Source organism: Helicoverpa zea, chromosome 10, assembly GCF_022581195.2.
Source record: "Helicoverpa zea isolate HzStark_Cry1AcR chromosome 10, ilHelZeax1.1, whole genome shotgun sequence".
Taxonomy (NCBI): domain Eukaryota; kingdom Metazoa; phylum Arthropoda; class Insecta; order Lepidoptera; family Noctuidae; genus Helicoverpa; species Helicoverpa zea.
The window spans coordinates 6,645,422-6,669,377 of NC_061461.1; the positions used below are offsets into that span (position 1 = coordinate 6,645,422).

The 23,956-nt window shown below is 37.7% G+C and overlaps 2 protein-coding genes across 2 annotated transcripts; one reads left to right on the forward strand and one right to left on the reverse strand.

Annotated features, from left to right (window-relative positions):
* Positions 1-623: 623 nt before the first annotated feature.
* LOC124633708 (DNA mismatch repair protein Msh2) lies at positions 624-23,413 on the reverse strand. The gene is made up of 16 exons (XM_047169016.1): positions 23,263-23,413; positions 22,056-22,105; positions 13,376-13,570; positions 11,086-11,277; positions 10,055-10,207; positions 9,608-9,843; positions 8,697-8,855; positions 7,521-7,728; positions 6,840-6,999; positions 4,777-4,951; positions 3,928-4,112; positions 3,303-3,524; positions 2,407-2,639; positions 1,875-1,966; positions 1,336-1,561; positions 624-896 (listed from the first exon to the last, which is right to left on the reverse strand). The coding sequence occupies exons 1-16, from the start codon at positions 23,297-23,299 to the stop codon at positions 666-668; spliced, it is 2,754 nt and encodes a 917-aa protein (XP_047024972.1). The 5' UTR covers positions 23,300-23,413; the 3' UTR covers positions 624-665.
* Positions 15,249-22,222, forward strand: LOC124633706 (homeobox protein 2-like). Its single transcript, XM_047169015.1, has 3 exons — positions 15,249-15,451; positions 16,441-18,302; positions 19,260-22,222. Exons 2-3 carry the CDS (start codon positions 16,460-16,462, stop codon positions 21,869-21,871), a joined length of 4,455 nt encoding a protein of 1,484 aa, XP_047024971.1. The 5' UTR covers positions 15,249-15,451; positions 16,441-16,459; the 3' UTR covers positions 21,872-22,222.
* Positions 23,414-23,956: the final 543 nt, after the last annotated feature.

Below are 23,956 nucleotides of genomic sequence, written 5' to 3' on the forward strand. Positions count from 1 at the left end.
AAAAGCCAAAAATAAAAAACTTATTACAAAAAAAAAACCCTACTTCCAAAAACACTAACCGTCTTACCACAAAAACTTTTAAACGTCAGTTTATGCCTTGTCTAAAAAAATGTCAAATTATGACGTTGACATATGGTTCATTTTGCAGCCAAAATTTTATTAGACAAGTGTAAAACAGGGTTTAAAGTTTTTGTAGTAAGGCCATAAAAATCTAATTTTAGGTGCATCGGTCTAGAAGTCGGTGGCGAAATAAACTTAGATAGATACACCCATTAGACACCGACTTCTAGGCCGATGCGCCTAAAATTAGTTTTTTTTTGCTTTTCATGTCATGACGAGTTCTTCCATTGAAGGTTGGGAGCTGGGGCCCGATTCTGCTAAGTTAATAATGTGAAGATTTGATTACAATGTAATCGCAATAGCAGTTTTAAACTTATCGGGCACTCCGCTACTAATATAGCAGGTAAGATACGAAGTGGTAATTCGAAAAATAACACCTCAAAATCTTTAAAATTATCAATTTTCAAACTTCCAGAAATGTTTCCCAGGTACGTTTCGTGGTGTGCTTGTTTGTTCAAAAAACTGTTTGAATTAACTTGGTGGTTAATAATGAAATGCAATGATTAAAAAAATGTAAAAAGTTATTTATTATCACAAGAAGAAACTTATGCCATAAGAGATTCCACGTATTTATTTTGAGTTTGCAACAATTCTTGTTTTAGTTTCGTTATTTCCTCCATCATCAAGCCATCGGATGGCGAACTTTCTTGTATTTGTTTACACTTACGTAAGAACTCTACAATTAATTTGTGACCCTCCGTTGTTTCTTCAGATTGGACAGCTGCTTCTACGTCGAACAAGTTGATTTCAAGTTGCGCCTGTTTAGCTTCAGCATACTGTAATGAAATTGATTTTATTAGATAATTCTAAATATTTTATCAAAAAATTTACAGGTATTATAGTTTGGCAAATTCTTTAGTGTTACTCAGCAGGTTCGGGTGCCGGGATGGGGACGATTCTTCAATTGCACAGGTATTGTAGGTACAGTCGACTCTCGTTAATTCGAAACTCGAGGGACTCTTAAAATATTACGAATTATCGAGTTTTTGAAATATGAAATGGTTTGAAATTTGTGAGAGAAAATAAACAAAACTTCGAATTATTAAGTGTTGATCAAGTTCGAAATATAAAGAGATTTTATAGGGAACTCGTGATAACTTTGAATTAACGAGAGCCACATAACCTCACCATCTCCCCGGGCGGTGTGTGTATACGTCAGGCATTTTCATCAGATGAAACAAAAAAAAAAGGATAGTAGAAAGTAGGATTTGTCACCTCAATAATAGAATCAGGGAGATCAGCTAGCTTCGCGACGTGCAGTCCTAAGGAATGCATGGCTGGTCCGGGAGCGATGCGATGCAGCAGCAACAACTGGCCGTTGACGACCGAGGCTTCGGCGTGAGAGTTGATGATGACGCCCGGGTGGGTGCTGGCTAACCGGGTTAACTCTTGATAGTGGGTCGCGAACAGACAGAAGCATTGGCTTTTTGTTGCTAGTTCCCTGTTGGAATATTGTTCATTAAATTTTATATTGTATAATGTTAGAGGGCCGTACAATAAAGGATTCTGTTTTGACATACAAATATGCTGTTTTTCAGCTTACTTTGAATAAGCGCGTTTTTTTCAGATTAAAGTTTCACCCAAACCAGACCAGTAGGAAATGAATATTTGTGGCCTCAAATACAAATACAGATTCAATAAAATTTTATAACACACTTTCTTTTAATCCTGCGCCTTTTTTTCCACAGAAGCCTATAGAAGAATAATTAGCTATGTTGCTAACCTAAATAAAATAATAAATACATGAAACTTACTCAGCAATGGCCCAAGCTATACCGCAGCCTTCATAAGTGGAAGTTCCTCGTCCCAACTCATCGATCAAGACCAGCGAGTCTGGTGTTGCTGTCTGAAACATATATTAAAAAATGTTTCAGATTTGGAAATAAAAAAGATTTTTATGAATGAAGGGTCCTAAGGCTATGCACTGTGGTATGGAATTGTATGGAATTTTCTTCAGTATCCATTGGTACACACAAGTAGAGTTCACCCCTTTCGTGTGATAAAACATCTTACATATTTTTTTTTATACCAAGGATAAGATGGCTTGACTTTCTGAAAGAGAACATGAATAAAGAAGGAAACAAATATGAGTATGACCACTGACAGAAATGTAAGCGGAAAACTTTATTATGCCCCAAATAACTTAGGACCATTAGTCCATAGAGACTTTAATTGATTTCACTATTGTAATTTGTTGTGGACAAAACTAACGATATAACATACACGATGCCACATCACTGAGAAATGCTATATCGATCTTCCACGAAGAAGACATTACAAACATACCCTGAGTATAGCAGCAGTATCAATCATTTCTCTCATAAACGTGCTGTGTCCCTTAGCCTCGGCATCAGACGCACCGATACGTGCGGCCAGAGCCTTCAGTCTAGGTATCTTCGCTGCTGCGGCGGGTATGGGACACCCGGCATGGGCGAGCACGACGGCGACGCCGCAGGAACGCATCCACGTTGACTTGCCGCCCATGTTAGCGCCTGTTACTATGTGCATTACGCCTGTTCCTGTAATGTTTTTGTTTATAACTTTATTATCCATTTTCTGAAAAGACGAGCATGTGGCTATGTAATGGTCACGCGGATTGATCCCTCATAAGGGTAAACAACGCTCGTCGCAGTTGGTCTGTTGACGGATTGTGTTGAGACCATCTTTTTATGACGAGTTCTTCCGTGTTCCGGAAGGCACGTAAAATTTTTGGGTCCCAGCCAATAAAAATGTTTATTGGTATTCTTCTCATTAGCAGACATTACGGGTAGTCAGAAACCAGAAAGTCTTATAAGTGTGAGGAGGTCAAATAATATGCAGTATGTTGAGCATTGGTACTCAGCTGCATCAAGTGAGACTGGTAGCCGACTCTAAAAGGCATGTACGTGAATGTGGTCATTTAAAGAAGGCGCAAGTGGTTCCATCAAGTAGAAGCTTCAACGAGATGACTGCGACATTGTCATTGACAAGTCCCCATATAAACTTTAGTCCTTTTGAGACTGACATTATATTTCGTATGAAAAAATACATTTATTGATGTTGAAACAAGAAAAAGACCACGCGATGCGCTCGTAAATTATGACTCGTGTTGCCAAATAGCTCATAAGTCGCAACCGTTTTAGGTGCTTAATCCTTAAGACTATTAAAAAGAAGCCATTATCTAAAAAGTTTATTCAACCTACCTCTTTTAAACACAACATCATTAGGTATATAAGAGACGCCTTCAGCGACTTCCAAGCAAGGATGTCTTAATTCCTTCAGTACCAATTCATTAAGATCTTCAGTAATAGTGGGTCGAATGTACGCGGAATGTGGTGCTGAAGCCGCCGCCACTGAGAACGATACTAACACGTCGAGCCGAGACAATATGTGTGATAGACAGAATAAACATTCTGAGTAGCCCGCTGCAAATTAATGTAAATAATATAAGGTCATTTATTAAGAGAAGATTGATATTAAACAAAAGGTAACTAAGGATGAGTTCCACCATTTAACTTTAAATATAACCAGACCATAACCCGCCATATATTAGTCCCCCATTTGTCAAATCGGAGATTTGTCAATTGAAAATAGCTCAGTTATCGTTACAGTTAAAAGGTGCCCCGAGATCAAAATAAAATAAGTTAGAAGCCATCTTTGTTTTCTCAGGACGCCATTATTTAAGTACGAACAAAAAAAGTTTGCAATACGGTAATTTGGTCTCGCAAATACATAAAAAATGTAAACTAATACTATTGTTATTTTTTCTGTTCAAACAAACGGGTGTATAAAATAAAATCCACTTGTTCGATGGTAGTCTTTCCTTACCTGCAATACCAACTATCTCAGCAACTACTTTATCTTGTTCCCGCTCATAATTACTTTTGATCGTGGTATATTCTTCAGTGATATTCTCTAACGCTTTAGTTTTGAATCTCACGCCTCCCTTCACAGCATCTATAACGGTATATTTCTTATTTCCGCGTAAAGTTTGCTCTTCTTTCTTTGTTACTCTATAAAGACGAATCAAAACTCTTTAAGATAACAGGTACATTGTAAAAAGATTTGTTTCATTACATAGAGCTAAACACAATCAGACTTACGACAAAATCTTAAATATCCGTTGGACACTTGTCTAAAAAAATGTGGCTGCATAACAGACCTTATTTCAACGCCATAATCTGACATTTTTTTAGACAAGTGTTCTACAGACGTTTAAAAGTTTTTGTGGTACGACGGTAAGTGTTGGCTATAAGTGTTGATATTCGGAGAGAAACGGCAAAAAATAGTGATGGATTGACAGAAAAGTTTTAACGTCTATTAAATTCCACCACTCAATCGCCATTGAGCTAAGATCTCATAGATTTAGTAAGAGATAACCGTCTCGAAAGAACAATATCGAAGCCCATAGTTAAATGACAGCACAATGAAATGTTTCATTTCGTGTCATTATGTTTTCTCAACATATATAGATAGAAGAGTATTGTAAATAATTCAATTTTCTTTTAAAAAGAGTGAACATGGAGTTTCTTGCTGGTTCTTCTCCATTAGACGAACTCTTAAGAACCGTGCAACTAGTTTGACGTTTCGAAAGAGCTATAATAGGCTTATTTAAAATATACTTTTTTTACTTTGACTGTCAAGCTGAAATTCAATTAAAACTTCTTCAAAACTTACCTCAAACAGAATCCATTCTGTGGGTTACTCTCTAACTTGATAGTCTTGCCTGCATCGAGGCCTAGGTCTTTAGCGGCCTTGTTTAGTTCTTTGTCAGCTGAAGATTGCATTTGTTCCAACTGTTCACTTAGGCTTTGTAGTTGCTCGTCGAACGATGGCTTTACGAGGAAATCACCTGGAATATTAAGAGTGAAAGTAAGAAGAAATAATATTTTTTTGGCATCAAAATCGGCTGTTGATTTGCTATCAACATTTGATCAATAGAATCTATACTAATATTATAAAGAGGAAAACTTTGTTTGTTCGTTCGTTTGGTTGTAATGGATAAACTCAAAAACTACTGGACCTATTTTAAATATTCTTTCACCATTAGAAAGCTATATTATCTGCGAGTAACAAAGGCTATATTTTATCCCGGTGCGGGCAGTAGCTCCCACGGGACGCGGGTGAAACCGCGAGAAAACGGCTAGTTAGTAATAAAAAAAAATCCTAGTTAATTTGTCTGCATAAAGCATAGTTATTGCGAGAGCTGGACTAACAATAGAATGCATCTGTTGTTATGTGTTAGCATTATCTGTTTTCCTGCGATATTACCCACGTCCCAGGGGAACTTATTCCCATACCTGGTTAATATATAGCCAATGTTACTCGGGAATACACGCTATTTCCGAATAACATGACAAGCTTTCTAGCAGCGAATTTTTTTTTAATCCGGTTCAGTGGCTGGTCTGAAACTACCTTAAACTACCTTTGCCCTTTGGTAGTAGGTACCCACCTACTACCAAAGGGCACGCCACCATCGTGGCGGTAAGTCCCCTCTTTGAGGAGTGGCTCGGGAGGAGTCACGGCGCCCTCACGTACCGCGTGATGCAGGTCCTCACCGGACACGGTTGTTTCGGGAGGTACCTGCACCGCATCGGTCGTGAGGAGGCGCCCGGGTGTCACCATTGTGCGGACAGCCCCGAGGACACGGTGGTCCACACAGTCCAGGTGTGCCCCGCATGGGAGGGGCACCGCCGGGTCCTCGTCGAGGCTTTGGGCGGCGGCGACCTCTCGCGTCCGGCCCTGGTTCAGGCCATGGTCCGGGGCGAGAGGGAATGGGATGCCGTCGCCTCCTTCTGCGAAGCGGTCATGCTCGAGAAGGAGGACGCGGAACGCCAGAGAGTTCGCACCTCTCATCCCGGCCGCCGCGCTGGACCAGGTAGACACCATGGGCGCCGGGTGTCGCGAGATGACTCCCGGCCACCGTAGGCGTGGGTCTGTGGGCGGTGAGTTCGGGTGGCTCATCGTCCCTCTGTCTACTTAGACGACAGACCCGTGTCGACGGCGCGCGTTGTTCCACGCGCTCCTCAAAGAGATGTCAGCAACCCCAGCGGGGCCCAGCAGGGCCAAGGCCTGCCGGGGCTGCGGGTTGTTCGAAAGAGATACCGCGGCCCTGGTACATAAAAGGCCTATGACGGAACACGACGGTTTTTAGTCAGTAAGAGTCTGACACTCCCTCACCGCTGCTAACCCACAGCGGGAGGGGTCATTTGATGATTTTTGACGTCGGAAAAAAAAAGGGTACCTACTACCAAGCAAAAAAATGCTGCCTCTTTTTAATATTAGGACAGAAGTACCTACAGAATTTTAAGCCCCCAGTACACGATGGCCCATGCGTGACTACTACACGCCATCACCATTGTCTACAGGGGGTATAGGTATATGATGGCGGACAATTGTCAATCGTGGCGTGCAATCGGGGAGTTGTCGGTTTTTTGGACACACTTCAAAGGAATCGTGGCGTAGCATGGCCTGTGGTGTTTACACAATCGGCCATTGTTTAGTTCATCACCAGCCGCTGAGGATAGTATAGTATAAATTAAATGTAGTAGTGTAGTATACAAATAAATAGCCGCAGCCGTAATTACTTCGAAGTCCAGCGCAAGTGGTTTGCCAGGCAGCAATGAGCCATGCGCCATTGTGTGAACATCGAGTGATCTTGGCCTACAATTGTGCATTGCAAAGCGAGGCTCATCACAGACCATTGTGTATTGGGGGCTTTAAAGTTGTAATAATTTTACCTCTGTCAACAGCTTCCATGTCAACGGTAGTTTCTATCATCTCGAGGAACTTGCCGAGATCTTCATTCAGCTCTGAGATTGGTTCAGTAATCGATGAGTGAACTGTTGGGTTCTCCGCTTCGGCTAAACAGCGCAGTAAAGATGGCAGTCTGTTGATAGCCTGGAATTATTCAATTACTGGTTTAATAAGATGAAATGAACAAGTAAATATGTTTCAGTATAAACTTGGCAAAAATATTTCCTGAAACCGTCTTGTCTCATCAATATGTAAAACTGAACGATTTTGTAAATTCAATACATAGAAATGTTGCATTATACTAGGAATAATATCAAGTTATCAAAGCCTCTTATTGAGAGATCTAATAAATATCATTAAAACTATATGACATAGATGTTATTTACTTTAAAAATGTGTTTACAAAATTTTGTTATGAAAAAGTAATCTGAAAGACCAAATGGGTGCATTTTTTATTAACTATCAGCAGTTTTTATACATGGTAACAAAAGATAACACTTAATTTGTTTATTATGTTAGGTTAATTTATCAAGCTTCTACGTTATTTCCATATTTCGTAGTTACTTAAAATAAATCTTTTCGTGTTTCAATTATGGGCTTATGTCCCATACACATAGAGTTAAAAATAGCATTCATTTTTAGTATTTTTTTTTTTAATCAGTTACCTGATATATTCTATAACAGTCTTGTAAGTTGGCCTTCTTTCTTGTAAGCCTTCTTGCCAAGGCTTGCAAGTCAGGTATCCGTCTCAAATGGTCTTCGTGCAATTGTAAACGAAGTTGGGAGTTGGACTTTAGTAACTCGACAATGTCTAAGCGTTCGTTAATTAAGTTAATGTCTCGGAGCGGTTGGCGTAGCCATTGGGCTAGAAGACTGAAAAAATAATAATAGTTATTATAAAGTGGCTTCCGGGTAGTTTCATCCGCTTCGTGGGAAGGGGAACTACTTCGAACATCTGGATAAAAGTGGCCTATAGCTTTCTTCGATAAGTCTAATCTAACACCGAACTCATTTCTCTATTCGATCCAGTAGTTCCTAAGTTTCGAACAAACTATTCAGTGTTATAATATAAGTATAGTTTATAAGAAATAATCTTGTAAAGCACTGGTATTCACCTGAATCCGGTTAGACTGGAAGCCGATCCCAACATGATTGGGAAAAAGGCTCGGAGGATGAGTTTATAAGAAATACGAAATATCTTGCAAAATGGAATAAAAAACAGTGTACAATTGTTTTCACTGTCAATCAAAATTCCATCGTATTAACTTTATGAGGTTAATTTTATCTCAACTAGGACAGTGCGCAGTGTCCTTGTATTGAGATAAAAAAATATTACGTACTAAGGATTACTAATAGGTAAGCTATATTATTAAAATGACATTACAAGTGTCTCAAGATGATATCAGAATGACCTAAGCAAGTTCCTATTAAATTTAATCACAATAACTTTGTTTTGATGACTCATAACAAGAAAAACGTCTTCGTATATTGTGAAACTACTAATTACTAAAAAAAAAACACTTAACTGAACTACGAATTATATCGTATTAGAAAACTCTACATTTGTAACAAATAGGTAAACGCACTAGCTACTGAACCCATTCAAAAATCTGTGCGACAGCTTTGCGAGGCCAATGCGAAAAAAGTCACTGTATGGAAATGCTAGAAAAAAAATGTATCCCCTTAGCTTTAAATAATTATGTATTATACCACGTATAACGTACGCTTTATTTTATCCGGGTGAAGTAGTTCAATTAATATGAGGTTACAACCACGGGAAAAGACTTATTGAAATAACTTCATGAGATATCAAATATATTATGTTCTTTAGCCATACATACCGTTTCCCCTGTTGTGTGCGGCATCTATCGAGCAACCCGTACAAACTTCTAGAAGGCGCATGCGATGTGTCTCCGAGTTCAGGAAACACGTTGAGAGCTGATAATGCTGCGGAGTCCAAGTGTAGGAAACAATCAGCTTGAATTGTCGATATACGAAACCTGGAATAGTTGTTTTACAAATTATAACTACTGTAGCGCGGACCTTATCTATTGCCCCTCCGCGCCCCTATAGGCTAAGACGCGCGCCGGCTCGCTACCGAAATTAAAAAGTGGAACAGCCGCGCAGCTTTTGCGGCGCGCGCGGAGAGCCGACAGTGACCGACTAACCGCGAAGCACGACGCATGCGCTCTGTTGTTGACGGACGCCCGCGTCGCTCGCGTGCCACTAGCTAAGGTCCCTAGTATTACATATATACGTGTGTCGTGTGTGTGCATTATACGTTTATTTACCACCAACCGTCTTTAAATCAATCTCGGAACGAAGCCCAACTATACTACATGATAATAAACTACATGTAAATATACTACTTCTTAAAATATTGATTAAATTGATGAGGTTATTGTTGTTATTATATTTACCTAAGTACATAATTTTTAGCCGTATTTTATTTTTAAACCGAGTTTCAAAATAAGTCTTATCAATATTGTTTACTTTTAGTCCAGTGCCTACTCAAAGAGTCCAATTCTTTTCATTTACCAAAAAATATTTTTTTTTGTGTTGCAATATAAGTGGCAATTTTGGCATGTCAACCTGAGTGCAGTAAATAATTCACAACTGCATTTACGTGCTGGCTTCATGCAAATTAATGTGCTCCACAGAAAACTTAAAATACATAGGAAAGTTTCATAGCAGAAGATTTGCGCCACACAAAGAACACAGTAACAATGAGTACTGAATTTTCACACAATACCTTCCAAAGTTGGTGCTATCATTGAGTAGTGCCGAGTATTTAATAGCTGCTGCCAAGCAGGTCATGGCAACCTCTTTGCTTGTCTCTGGAAATGCGTTCGCATCCTGCTGCTGATTCTCTTTGAATTTCAGCAGTCGATTCAAATCTTGTATAAGCCCTTCAGTTGAGAACTCACTCTTCTTCAATTTAGTTACAGTCACGTTTGTTCTTTCCATCACTTTTTTTAATGCTTTGTACTGAAAGCAGGCGAATGTGGCATAATTGTTATTTAGGATAGTGAATCAAAGTTAGCTAATAAGTTACGGGTTTGTTTCTCTGGTCACTTTTGAACTATTGAACAAATCCATTGTTAATACATATCAGCATTTGTAAAGATCAAGGCTTCTGTTAATCAAGACACAAACAAATAAGAACTATTTCTTTAAAAATTAAAACTGCTATACTTACATCGTCATGTTCACTAATAGGCACAAGGCATTCAGAAGGCGCCATCTGAACCGTGATAGTTTCCAACTCCGTTAGCAAATCATCGTCAGTGAACTCAGTCACTGACATCTGATAGTCACCGGCTGTCACGCAAGCTACGCCTAGGAGTCGGCCCTAAAATGTTAAAAATAAATAAGTCATTTATTTGAAGTAGGCTGACAATCGGCACTTTTGAAGCTCAAGTTTACAAAAATGGCCGCGAATCACCACTTTGTATGTGTTATTGTTGGGAAGAAGGAATTCCCAGCAACACAATTCTGTCTGTATGGTTTGAAAAATCAATTATACACGAAGAAAGTTCGCCGTCAGATAAAGCACAGTAGCCAATAGGAACAATAAGAGAAACTTGGATGAAACCACATTAGAAAAAATATTTAGATTAAAATGTATGCTTCTTGTAGGCTTGATTGGTTTTGTCACCCTTAGGTATCTTAAAATGGTAATAGAAGCAAGACCTATGAGATCATGTCTCATGATGTCATTATGTCATAGATGCATCCTGTTATGTATTGCTTCCTGCTCTATAAAGACGACATAAAACAAGTTTTAATTTTATAAACAGGACATGACATAACACCTAACATAATTATAGGCACTATGATTAATGTTCCCCCTTAAACATACCTACTTGTTTTAGTTATTATCTGCCTCATCTGCCTAACCTTTTCATAATTATGTTGGGGTCGGCTTCCAGTCACACCGGATGCAGCCGAGTACCAGTGTATAGCCAATCTGACCTCCTCAACCCAGTTGCCTGGTTGGTAAACCCATATGATACTCCTTGGTAAGAATGGTGGTCAGTGAGACTGAGAGGTGCCTTCCGAAAAGCGGATGAACCCGTCATGCCAAGATGGTCAATGGTCATCCATCCACAGACCGACCGCACCAAGTGTTACTTAGCCCTATAATCGATCAATCCGCGCGGCCGTTACATACCCACGGGCTTCTCAGACCTGTTCTAGTAAAAACATAATGTATAAAATTAAAATTACTTTTGTAACAGCATCGGTCTTGATATGCACTGCTATCAAACAGGGTGTGGTATCGTCAGAAGCTCCTAATCCCTCGCCCAGAATTTCTTCCAATTGTGACAAGTAGCCAGGCGATCCTTTGTATTTTAGTGACCAATCGCTGCCTTTCACGGAGCCTTCAGCTACGTATATTTCTACTCTATAACGCCTGACCTGTAAAGGATTATATAAGCTTTTAAACACTGTTTCCCTTGACCTTAGGGGAAATGAGAAATTATCTCCAGAACCTTTACAATTTTTGTTCTCAACCGTATCAAAACAGTCTTACTCGTTCTGAAAATGATATTGGTAATCTTTGTTTTGAGTCATAAAGTTTTTTAGTATGTACCGAATTTGTATTACGATGTATTTCATAATGTAATTCACGATAGCATTTTGTTGACACGGTTCGAGGGCTGATGTAGAATTCAAAATCGCCTGAAATTGTGAAGGTATGTGTAATAATGTGTGTGTTTGATTAATTTAGTCCTTGTTGCTTTTTGTGTTTACGGATTCAGAATCTGGTTTACACCGGAATGGGCTGATTCATGGTACTAGGGGGACCGATTAACTTGACCACTTCATTTCAAGCGATACTGGTCTTTAAATTATATAATTACATAGTTAGAAGTATTAATAATTAAGTCGTTTAAAAAACATGGAAGTGTATTCTCAGAAATAATAAACATAACAAAATCCAGTCGCAATCTAAAAATGTATCAAATCTTTTCTGACTAACAGAAAGCAAAAACAAGTGTAGTTAGTTAAGTTCCTAGACCTTAATTTGCATGCATGTGCATGTGTAAAAAAAAAATCGATAACAAATTATGTGTCGGACCATATAACCAATAACTGCAGTTTGTTCAGTGAGAAAGTGTGTGCTAAGTATGAATGTAGATGGATGGAGAGTAAGAGGAAGACCTAAGAAAACATGGATGGATTGCCTGAAAGATGATATGAATAGGAAGGGAGTGAGTGTCAGTATGACGAGTGACAGGGGAAAATGGAAGAAAATGACATATTGCGCCGAACCCAAGTAAAATTGGGAACAGGGCAGGAGAAAGAAGAAGAAGAAGTTCAGTGACGAATACATCTAATTGAGTAAAACAGTAGTTACAACTAAAACGTGTATAAGCTGATCCGTGTTTACTTACAACTAGAGAACGAGAGATAAACGTGAGATAGCCGTGATAAAGTTTAAGGTCACGTGTCCGTACGCGCTAACTAAACGTTGCGCATACGCACTCGTGCTTAGGCCTTTCCGATATTATAATATCTTTATCGGAAACGTAGCAGTAACGGTCACCGATAAGTATAATCCGGAGAATCCTAGACATATAGCAAACTAGCTGTTTTCCCGCGATTTCGCTATTGTCTCGAGAGAACCTCTGCCAAACTCGGATGAGATCTCTCTGTGTCACTCTGAGACAGTATAGCTTCAAAAGCGCGAAATAATTTTTCAAATCATTTTAGTAGTTTTTTTTATTAGTATAGAAGTATACTAAATACACAGTCAAACACATGTTTTTTTTTTGTCTTTATTTCCTTATTTGGTTCTACATCATTCTAACCTTCACCTAATTACTTCGTGGTCGATCTTTATTTCTTAGAAATCTTGGACAGGGTTGGACAATATTGGTAATCAAAAAGTCGTTTCATAGAATTTATTAATATTTAAGTTTTTTTATTCATCGCTATTATAAATCTACACAAATACGAATAAGTCGTTTTTGTCTGTTTGTTACCTTTAGGTACACGTTAATTGACTATCATTTAAAACAGTGTTGAGTCTTTTTCATCTATGAAGAAAAATATTGGGAGAAATATTTTTGTTCGATACGTTGGCAAAAGCTATAGTTTACAAAGAAAAAAAAATGTCAAAAAAATATAATATTTTGGTTCTCTTAAATCTCTGTCAAGAAATAAACGAATAACAAGTATCGGATCATTAGGTGTTAAAATATCAATACAACACTTGACCTCAGCATATCGTCATGTACGACGTGTGTGAGACACATAGTTCAATGTTCTTTTATATCTATCATGACACTGAACATTATTATGCATAACAAAAGAGGATTTATTATTTAGGTATCAAGGATGTACTGCGGGATTGTTGGAAAGAGTTACCGCGGCCCTGGTACATAGAAGGCCTTCGAAGGAACATGATGGGTTTTAGTCAGTAAAGTCCGACACTCACGCTGCAAGCCCACAGCAGAAGGTCATTTGATGATTTCCCACAAAAAAAAGGTATCAAGGATGTGGGACTTACCAGCAAAAGTTTCTTGATGAGAATCTCGAAGTTTCCTTTGGAAAGTACGAGGTAGTCGAGCTTATTAGGTTCAAGGCCCATCTTCTTGATATTGGCAACAGTGCTAAAAACTTCCCTGGCTGCGGTCGATGCGTCAGCTCCATGGACGCTGTAGTAGTCATTGCGGTCAAAAATCCTCACTGTTGTCGCGGGTTTCTGAAAATTTAATGTTTTTTTTTACCTCAAATTATTATACTCACGTAACCAGAAAAAAATACAAACATCTCGAGTTAAGTTAAAAAAAAATGTTTGAAAATAAGATAGAAGCTATCTACAGAAACGCCAGGTCTTCTAAGCTCTATGTTGTTGAAACTACCTAATACCAATTATAAGTTATTTATTGACAAATCTTGTCAGTTTGCTACGATTTGTGACTGTGTGATAAAGCGAGTTCCGTAGAAACCATGTTATCATTAACGCAAAGAATAAAACCTAATAATAAATTACACAGAAAACTTAAGTAAACAAGTCAAGTCTGGGTAAAATATTGTTAAAGTTATAAGTTATTCAGTGCCAGTTCTTGTGACTCTCGTCGGTGCCCTATTTTTTTAATAAGATCAATGACATTGCCTGATTGGCTATTGTCATGCTGAATTACTTATCTTTTCTCCTTGCTTTTACCTATAGTACACTGACTTGGCAGCTTTACCCGTTTATAAAAATAATTGTTGTACACTAAACACTTCTTGATACAGAAAAATGTAAAGTTGTTCTGCTTGTTTTGGTGCTTTTAGCTTTGTAATCGTAGATCTCAACACCCGGTTTCACTCGTTTAATATTACAAAAATAATACCTCTACATTCAGATATTTCTAGAAAGTCAAAATCATATTTGCCAATCAATTTATTCACTGTATTGTTCATAACTTCATAAGATTAGTGTGTAACAAGACTAAAGTGGTCCCGATAAGGACTTGGCATTGTTTGTTACCTTTTTGGAAAACCATTTTGTGTTCATAAAATCTTAGAATGCATGATAAAAAACCCTGATAAACAAAGCAAAACAAAACACATTGGCTAAACATATTATAGATATTAGATTGTGTGTTCCACGAAGTGACGACAAATAAGTCTTATTTAGTTATTTCGGAGAGAATGATAAGAAAATGCAAAAGGTCATGAATCTAATCAGAAATATTCACAAATCGCATACTTGGCTAGCTTAAGGCGCGCGGAGCGTGTTGTTGATAATCCATTCAAAGCCAAAATTGTTGAACTATTAAAGGAGAGCTTACAATTTATCTTAATACATCTCTAGCAAGGGTGGCCAACAAGTCAAGAAAGTTTGTGCAGTCTATCAATTTCCCACATACCACAGCACACGCCGCAATTTAGTGCCTGACGACAATCAACTGGACTAAAGAGTGGCGACCAACCCGTTGGCCACTCTTTCTATGTAGAATCAGTAATATGTGAATATCTTCTATGACAAGATAAGAGGTATCTGCACAATCTAGAAAGCCAATTTTGGGGGTCTCAATCTCAATTACTTGGCTACAATGAGGCTTGATTTAGCGGCTCAATAAATGCTCATCTTGTTTGTAGTGTGTACACGGCTTTACATAAACTTATCAGTATTGTAACGTTACATGTAAAACAATACCAATTTCAAAAGGTACAACCGGACCAAATGAATAATGTAATTTACTATTGACTTAGCTGTTATGTTACCTGTTGACTAATAGGTAGCTACTAAGTTACTATACTTTAGCTTAAATCAAGTTTTATGAATGAAGTCACTCTTGCACTGAATCACTAAGCCCACAAACGTTTACATTGACAATCACCAATATAAATAAATGTGATCATTGGGCTACTCAAGGTTTTGGAGTTGAGATTTTAGTTTATTTGCAAGCCCGCTTCTGAGAATAAAAGATCACTCATGTTCCGGTCATGAGGTTATCTGGCTGGAGATAGAATATTAAAGCTCAATAAATTGGCGCGTCCTGGTGAACCAATGTCAGTGAGCGACGGACTGTAGTCGCAGTGAGAAATTGTAAATAATTGTGTTAGTGCTCTGATTTATATTTTTAAAAAGGTAAGTTAATATATTGTGCTGATTAACTCTCTCCATCTTAAATGGTAAATCTTATTAACAGAGTTAACTACCCCTTAGAAAATCATGTCACAGTTAATTTCTAGGAAAGGGTATTCATTTCAAATATCTAAATCGAACAACATATTATTGTTTTTTTTTTTTTAATGAATAAGATAAAGGCCGTGACGTGAAAACTCCTTCGTAAATTGTGAACGAGTTTTCGCGACTTTCGGCAAAAGCTGTGCGTTATCTGTCAGTTAGTACCTTAAAATAGCTTATACGTGCTTATAACTACCTAATGAATAATATTTTGCCAACCTGATAAAATGGTCATGGGTTCAGTAAATATTGCTTGATACGCTCAACACCTATTAATAAGTTCGTAGAGATTGTTATTACTGTTTAAATTATATGAATCGATACGTTTTTTATGCAGCAAAACCATTCTGTTACTTATACAAATTGTTTTGCAATAATTATTTTTGGGAAATATTCGCGCCTCCGATATTTGCATAAACTTTAAAGAATGTTACGTCATGCGTTAATAACTCTAGTTAAATATTTTTTGCCCTTAATCTGATTAAAATTTGATATGCGTAGTAGACTTTTGTTTTGTCTTAAATATTTACGATAAATAAAGATATAATTTTCATAATGTTTCCACTGACCTCATAACGATGTACCCTTTACAAAGTGTATGTAAAATTTTAATATAACGTTAAGGTGAAATTGAATGTGTATGTATTTTCAATCTATTCTTCTCATTTCTGGAATGCACAGTATCGTTCGTTTCGGTCTAAATTAAATAATTTTCTCGAGCTGAATTATTAGGTGTAGGTTTGTTAATAAAACTATAACAATACATTTGTTTAGAACCATATTCCAGGGGAATTACTTCCCATACCCGAATGGGATAAAAATCCTTTTTCTGGTGCTAAGCAACCTCCTTCTCAATTTAAACTTTAATGTCTATTTCTTGTTAATTCCAGAGTGGAGCAACACATCAACATGAAGCGTCTTTTGATCTTAGGCGCTGTTTGGGCTCTAGCTGTGGCTAGGCCTGAGCAATATAAAGAACAGGAAGATTTCCAGTATTCAAGGAGCTCCTCGGATGATGGAACTAAGTCCGGGTATTATGGAGCTCAGAGAGGTAATATGGGTGGAAACTACGAACGTGCTCACAACATGGACTCCTTAGCTCAAAATCAGATGAGTGGCCTCGTGAAACAAGTCGAAGGTGAATTAGGTGACGGAGCTAATACGAAAGCTGGAAGCGTTTACACAGCAGCCAATTCTAGAGGTATATACGGCTCCAGTCACTCTGATCTCAGCAACCTCGCTGGGCGTAACTTCCAAGAGGGCGAAACTTACGGAAGCTCAGCATCACATCAGTCTTCATCCTCAGCTTACAATGCTGCCGCTTACAATAGCCGATCACACAGTTCAAGGGCCAGTGGATATCAAGCGACAGGACACTCTGGTTTAAATGTACATTCTGATGACCTTCAGTCACTAGATAACACACAAGGAACCTATGGTTACGGCAGGCAATCAAGTCACAGTGCAGGATATAATGCTCAGGCCGGCTACCAACAGCATACTGATTTTGACGCTAGTAATGCTAATTTACATTCAGGAGGCTATGGATCAAATATTCACACTAGATTGATAAGTGCAACGCCAGTGAGAATTGTTGGGAGACCTGGTATGAGAGTGGCCATACCAATAGCTGCCCAGACATACGACATTACACACGGGTCTTCTTTAATGGATCAAAATTCTCTCAACAGTGATGCTGAAGTTTTAAATACTGATACTCAACATACTGTTTACAGACCCACTGCTGCTAAACATTATGAATCGTCTTTTAACTATCGTAAAAAATGGGAAAAACATGACACTATTCCCTCAGCCGTTTTCGTACCAGTACCAGCAACGTCTACAGAAAACCCTTTCCCTAAAAACAGTGAACTCTACGAGGACAGTCAAGCACACACAGCTCAATATGATGCGGGTAGAGTGGATTCTCAAAGAGCTCATTCAAGTAATGTATATAGCGGATATGATGCCAATGTTAAATCAACATCAGGTCAATCTCGTTTAAATTATAACACACAACACACTGGAGCTTCAACGCACGATGTTGCAAACGCCTACACTGTGGCGGGTTACAATAGAGGTTCCAGCCATCACAACGCTGCAGCAGACCTTAGTTCTCATGGTTATAACACGCAATCCCAATACAATGCCGGAAGATATCAAGGACATGCAGCAGTGGAAGATGCCAGTTCTCTTCTTCAAGCAGCGCAAAATAGTGGATATAGCACAGATCTGAACAGTCAAGTCGAAAATTTGAACACAAAACCTAAAAGTTATCAATCTTCGTATTCTTACCACAAATCGTGGGAGCGTCAAGGAGACCCTTACGTCATTAAGCCAGCATCAGCTGGTTACTACGACGCCTCTGCCCAAAGATTGACAGCGGGTACGGCGTCTGGCTCACATTACCAACATTCACATCACAGTGGAGCAGATTGTGACGAAAATGGCCATATTCGCGTGGCTCGATCCTACAACGCAGATCAGTTTCAAGATATGCAGCAACAAAGCCAAAATTTGGAAGATTTGGGGCAGCAAGTAGAGGATTTAGGACAACAAACACAAGTTCAATGGGGTCAAGGAGAAGATGTTCAGCAGGTTCAAAATACGTGGGACAACTTAGAAGATTTGAGTCAACAGTCTCATAATAAGTGGGACGACTTACATCAAGCTTGGGATAAATTTGAAGACATGGGACAAAAACCTCAAGACGTAAATACGCAAATATCTAATCTTGAACAAAATAATCAAAGTAAGTGGTAAATTGTCGTAAACATAATAATCACTCAGTATGGTGGCAGCATTGATAATCGCTCATTACTAAAGTAACTAACTTTATTTGCTTAGTTATAATTGTTTACTTATATTTGTTTCTAATTTACCTAATGTAAATATCAGTGTTTAGTATTACTAACAAACGAATATAAATTAATCAAAAGAACTTTCTGTCTTTCATCACTTCCATACTTTCCTCTATCTCTCCAAACATCTGTATTATTTTGGTTAAATACGACAAAAGGTAAAAGGCGTACCTAATAATATGGTGGCTGGTTCAATTATCACTATACTTATATTGCAAACAAAATCGTAACAACCTCTAGATTCTGATAGGTTTTATGATTTTTTTTATCGCTCTATTAACCTATTAATTAAAAAAAATGGCAATATGGCCGGTCGCTGGACCAGCTAAGCTAGATCATGATGGTTAAATGCTATGATATTTACCATTTTATTAGTGCATACAGCTGCATATTTACGAGATAATACTGGTCTACGTAGCGAATTATAAGAACAAAAGTAACAATTACAAATTGACTACAGTTAATTGTTCAAAAATAGAATGAATACGTAACAATTCACGGAGCTCTCCAGCTTTCCAATGATGAATTAATTGATTGATGTTGGAGAAAGTGGAATTGCAGTTTCTCCAGCAATAAGGATATAACATTTGATGAACGGACTCGTAAATTTAAAATGAGTAATTTAACGATACAAAATTAAACCAACATCCAATAACATTCTGTGTTACATATTACATGAAAAGGTATTTGAAAACAACACTATGTGTTAATGTTCATGTCATATCAAACATTATATTATAACCACAGATCAAATATTACTTAAATGTATTATCTAAACAAGACTAAAATTCAATTAATTGATTTTATTGAAAAAAGTATTGGAAATTAATAAGACGTTCTTAATTTAGATGATCTGGGGCGACGACGTCAAGAAAACACAAGTGATTTAAAAAATAATAAACAAGACCAAGAAGCACAGAATGAGTGGGAAGTTACCAGTCAAACCCAGGAAGAGAAAGAAAATATGCACAATCAACATCATGAAAAGTCCAATGAATTTGATCAGCAAGTAAACCAGCCTGGCACGACTGACGATGATGTTTTCAGCCAGTACTTTCAAACCTCTAACAAACCACACAGTCAAATGAGTGTTTGGGACAAGTTAGACTTTGGATCATTCCAAAATGTTGAACACAACAAAAAAGAAGATGTCAATTCGAATGATCAACAAACAACTTCTAGTTCTATTTCCCAACACAGAGACTTAGATCAGCTGCCTGTCAACACTGCAAATATTGCAGATCTGACGCAATCAGAACATCACAATGTAAACTATAACTCAGGTGATGAATCTGTTTGGCATCAGATTAATACTGATGATGCCCAACCATCTCATAAACTACCAGAAATTACTGTACCAAGTTACCCTGGACATTATTTTGTAGATAATGGGTATTCAAATTCACAGCATCAATTTAACCACAATCAACAATCATTTCAACAAAGCCATAGCTTCCATGAGAACCACAATTGGAACAGCTATGCAAGTAACCACAGACATGAACAAACCACAAACACCGAAAGCTTGGCCCAAGTTAATGCTTTTGGAGTGAATTCACAAAACTCGCCCCTTTCTAGCATTTGGGGCAAATTAGATAATGTTGAACAATTTGATAAAGAAGATAACAGCGAAGGAGGTTTTACTCAAAATAACACTCAGAATGCTTATGAAAATTCAAGGCAAGTGGAGACACAAAATACGGGAGGGTCGAGCCCAAGCTTTTCTCAGGACCAACATGACAATCATATGAATCCTTTTTACGATCTAATGCACCACATAAACGAAAAAGACACTACGGAAAATAACCCCAAGACATCAAAGGAAAGTTCATCAGACGCAGGTCGCGGAGATATAGGACCTGAAGTTATATCTGACTCAAAACCATACCAACACTCAATTGACACACCAGTGAATGTAGAAACACACAACAACAATCAAAAACCTAAAAAAGAAACAGATTTACTCGATCATGAATTAAGTGTTCTGGGATTACATGAACAGAAACCAATAGATCAGAATAAACAGAACGGATATAGTGCGACAAACACAAACAAGACACTTACACAGAATAACTATCAAGGAACACAGCGTCGTGAGAATGAGAACTGGTCTAATCTGCATGTATCGAACGAAAACTTGCAACAACAAAACAACATACAGCAGTCAAGTCAACAACATCATAAAACGGAACAACAAAGCATTCAAGATTTCAGTCAACAAGAAAACATGCAAGATTTTGGGCAGCAAGCGAACCTGGACCAAGAAAACCTTCAAGAATTTTTACCACAAACTAGCTTGGAGCAGCAAAATTTGCAAAATCTTGGCCAGCAAGCTAACTTGGAGCAACAAAACCTACACAATTTTGGTCAGCATAGTGTGGAACAACAAAACAAACATGATTTCAGTCAACAAGTTAACCTGGATCAGCAAGACCTACACGATTTTGGACAGCAAGCTAGCCTGGAACAACAGAATTTGCAAGATTTTGGTCAGCATGAGAACTTGGAGCAACAAAACCTACAAGATTTCAGTCAACAAGTTAACCTGGATCAGCAAAACCTACACGATTTTGGACAGCAAGCTAGCCTGGAGCAACAAAATTTGCAAGATTTTGGTCAGCATGAGAACTTGGAGCAACAAAATTTGCAAGATTTTGGTCAGCATGAGAACTTGGAGCAACAAAACCTACAAGATTTCAGTCAACAAGTTAACCTGGATCAGAAAAACCTACACGATTTTGGACAGCAAGCTAACTTGGAGCAACAAAATTTGCAAGATTTTGGTCAGCATGAGAACTTGGAGCAACAAAACTTACATGATTTTGGTCAGCACGAGAACTCAGAGCAGCAAAATTTGCAAGATTTTGGTCAGCATGAGAACTCAGAGCAGCAAAATTTGCAAGATTTTGGTCAGCATGAGAACTTGGAGCAACAAAGCTTACAAGATTTTGGACAGCATGAGAACTTGGAACAACAAAATGTGCAAGATTTTGGTCAGCAAGTCAATCAGGAACAACAGAATCTACAAGATTTTGGGCAACAAGCTCACTTGGAGCAACAAAATTTGCATCACAATTTAGAGCAACAAAACTTACAGGATTTTGGACAGCAAGCTTACCTAGAGCAACAAAACTTGCAAAGTTTTAGCAAACATGAAAACTTAGAGCATGCACACCCAGAGTTAACAAACCAATACCTCGAGAAATCAACTCATGATTTAGAACGAAATTCAAAGTACACTGGCAAATATGAACATCCAGCAACTTATTTCCCTCCTTCTGGAAAAGTTGAAGACGCTATAGTGAAAACACAGAAAAATGATTTACAGGCTCCTAATGTACAAAATCCAGGTACTGAAATACCTCCGCAAATGGAGCCAGTGACTGAAAAGGCTGGATTCTGGAAATCTATTGGAAATAAACTCTCCAAAGCAAAAACTAAAATAGCATCCTGGTTCTAAAGAACACATGCCAGGATATTCTTAATTAAAAAGCATATTTATTAAATTACCTAGTCATAATGATAAATTTCTTAAGCTAATTTGTAATTATAATTTGCTATGATATGATTGATTTGATGTGGTATAAGTGTGTGATAGTATGGTATGTATGAAAAGTTGAGTATGTAATGTTTTGTATACTTACCTCTGGTAAAGAGTGAAAATATTTGATGAAAGCCTGCTGCTGAACAGAATCTGTAATGAATACATGTATATTTATAATGTTTATACGTCTATTTGTTAATAAAATTATTTTATAACAATTTTTGTATGATTAATATTAAAATAAAATACACAAGTAATAGATTTAAATATAGTTTTATGTCATGTCATTTGATACTACATCAATTGTAGTGTTCCTAATCTGGAAAATAACAGTAAGTAGAAAATGCCTAAGAGATCTAACAGTGGCATCAAGTTAAATAAATAAATAGTTACAGCTGCGAAACTTTCAAAATAGGTACCTTATTTTTGTCTATCTGCTATTTTTTTTCTAACTAATAATATTAGGCTTCAAAAAACTTATGGTTGTTTCTACATTTGTAGTTATAGTTACTCCTATACCTAAAGAATGACTAACTTCGGTAAGAGTGTAGCAAAAGATTCAGGACTTATTTCTAAAAAATACTTGTTTCTTTTAATCAATCTCACCAATCAGCAGTTTTACCAAGGGGTATAGTTATTGGCACGGATAATGAGCTCTCGGAGGAAGAGTGGGGATCGCTTTGAGCACCGTACACTTATGGCAATAAACCAAATCACTTCTGCGCAGGTGAAAGTCAGGGCTCAATATCCTTGCTGATGATTATATTGGGTTGCCCAAGTATCTGTGTTTAGGTCAGACAGGCAGTCACTTCTTGTAAAACACTGGTACTCAGCTGCATCCGGTTAGAATGGGAGCCAACCCTAACACAGTTGGGAAGAGGCATGGGAGATGATGATTTAATAATATCAATGCAAATGTGCATTAGTTACGTTACAAACTAAAACCGCTGGACTGATTAAGATAAAATCTCTGAGGGATAAAGGGTCAGTGGGTCGTCTTAGGGGAAGTGCTATCGAGACAGACACAGGCCACTTTACATGCTAGTCAGTGAAGTGCTACCTTTAGAACTGATGAAAACACCTTCTGATACCATACCATATGTCTTATTTGTTTATTAGCATGTTATAGTCTATGTCGAAATTATTATTTCAAGCGACGCGGTCATGACTGTAAACCTATGACCAATTCATAAGATAATGTAAAACTGTGCGGCTCAGCACAGTATTACATTATCTTGAGTCTTGAGTAGCCGCAGGGAACCATGCAAAATGGCATGATGTTGTAGGAATTAGTAGAAGTTACTTACCTAAGCTCAATGCCTGAATAGGCTGTAGCGAGGACATTGCTTATTTTATTAGTAAATAGTTAAGTTAAATTAACAGTCTGGATATTTGATGAATTCTTTGTTGACTTCGTAACCTGACAGTTAAACAAATCCCGCCAATAGATTTGTTAAGGCTACTGTCAAATGATGTCAGTGTCAATTCAATTGACAATGATAAACAATTGACCATAGACATAATATTAGTAAACAGGACTGCGCATATAAACCCAAAAAACGAGCCGAGTGAAACAGTTAGTACGGAGGCTGTCTGTCCCTTTCTAATAGGGTGACTATGAGATTAAGCTATGTGAGACAAATCCGAATTTGCTAAGATTATTAAACACAGATTAGTATTGAAGTTTTAACTTACGCAGTTTGTGACCTTAAGATACTAATAAAGGCTTTTAATAATTAGCGGAAATTAGCAGTATAAAAGCAGGAAGATTCGAAGTGAAGACTGTTTTTTTTGTATTTCTACTTCATATATAGACTGCTGAGCCATTTATGTCGCCTTTCTTCATTTTTTGGGAAGCTATAACAATAGTACAACAGTTTTAAAATCCATCACCCATATTTTGACTCGTTACAAGAATTCATGGGCACCCTAGTTGTTTGGTTTACGAAAATGTTATTATTAGCTAACCTGTGGAACGATATATTGCAACCACCATAGGAT

Excerpts from the sequence above, each read along its gene's own strand:
- LOC124633706 (XM_047169015.1), top strand. The coding sequence starts at position 16,460 with ATGAAGCGTCTTTTGATCTTAGGCGCTGTTTGGGCTCTAGCTGTGGCT. Across the intron at positions 18,303-19,259 it reads TCTTGAACAAAATAATCAAA|ATGATCTGGGGCGACGACGT; the intron begins GTAAGTGGTAAA and ends TTCTTAATTTAG.
- LOC124633708 (XM_047169016.1), bottom strand. The coding sequence starts at position 23,299 with ATGTCCTCGCTACAGCCTATTCAGGCATTGAGCTTAG. Across the intron at positions 7,000-7,520 it reads ACTGTTATAGAATATATCAG|GCTATCAACAGACTGCCATC; the intron begins GTAACTGATTAA and ends GAATAATTCCAG. Across the intron at positions 1,967-2,406 it reads ATACTGCTGCTATACTCAGG|ACAGCAACACCAGACTCGCT; the intron begins GTATGTTTGTAA and ends TATATGTTTCAG.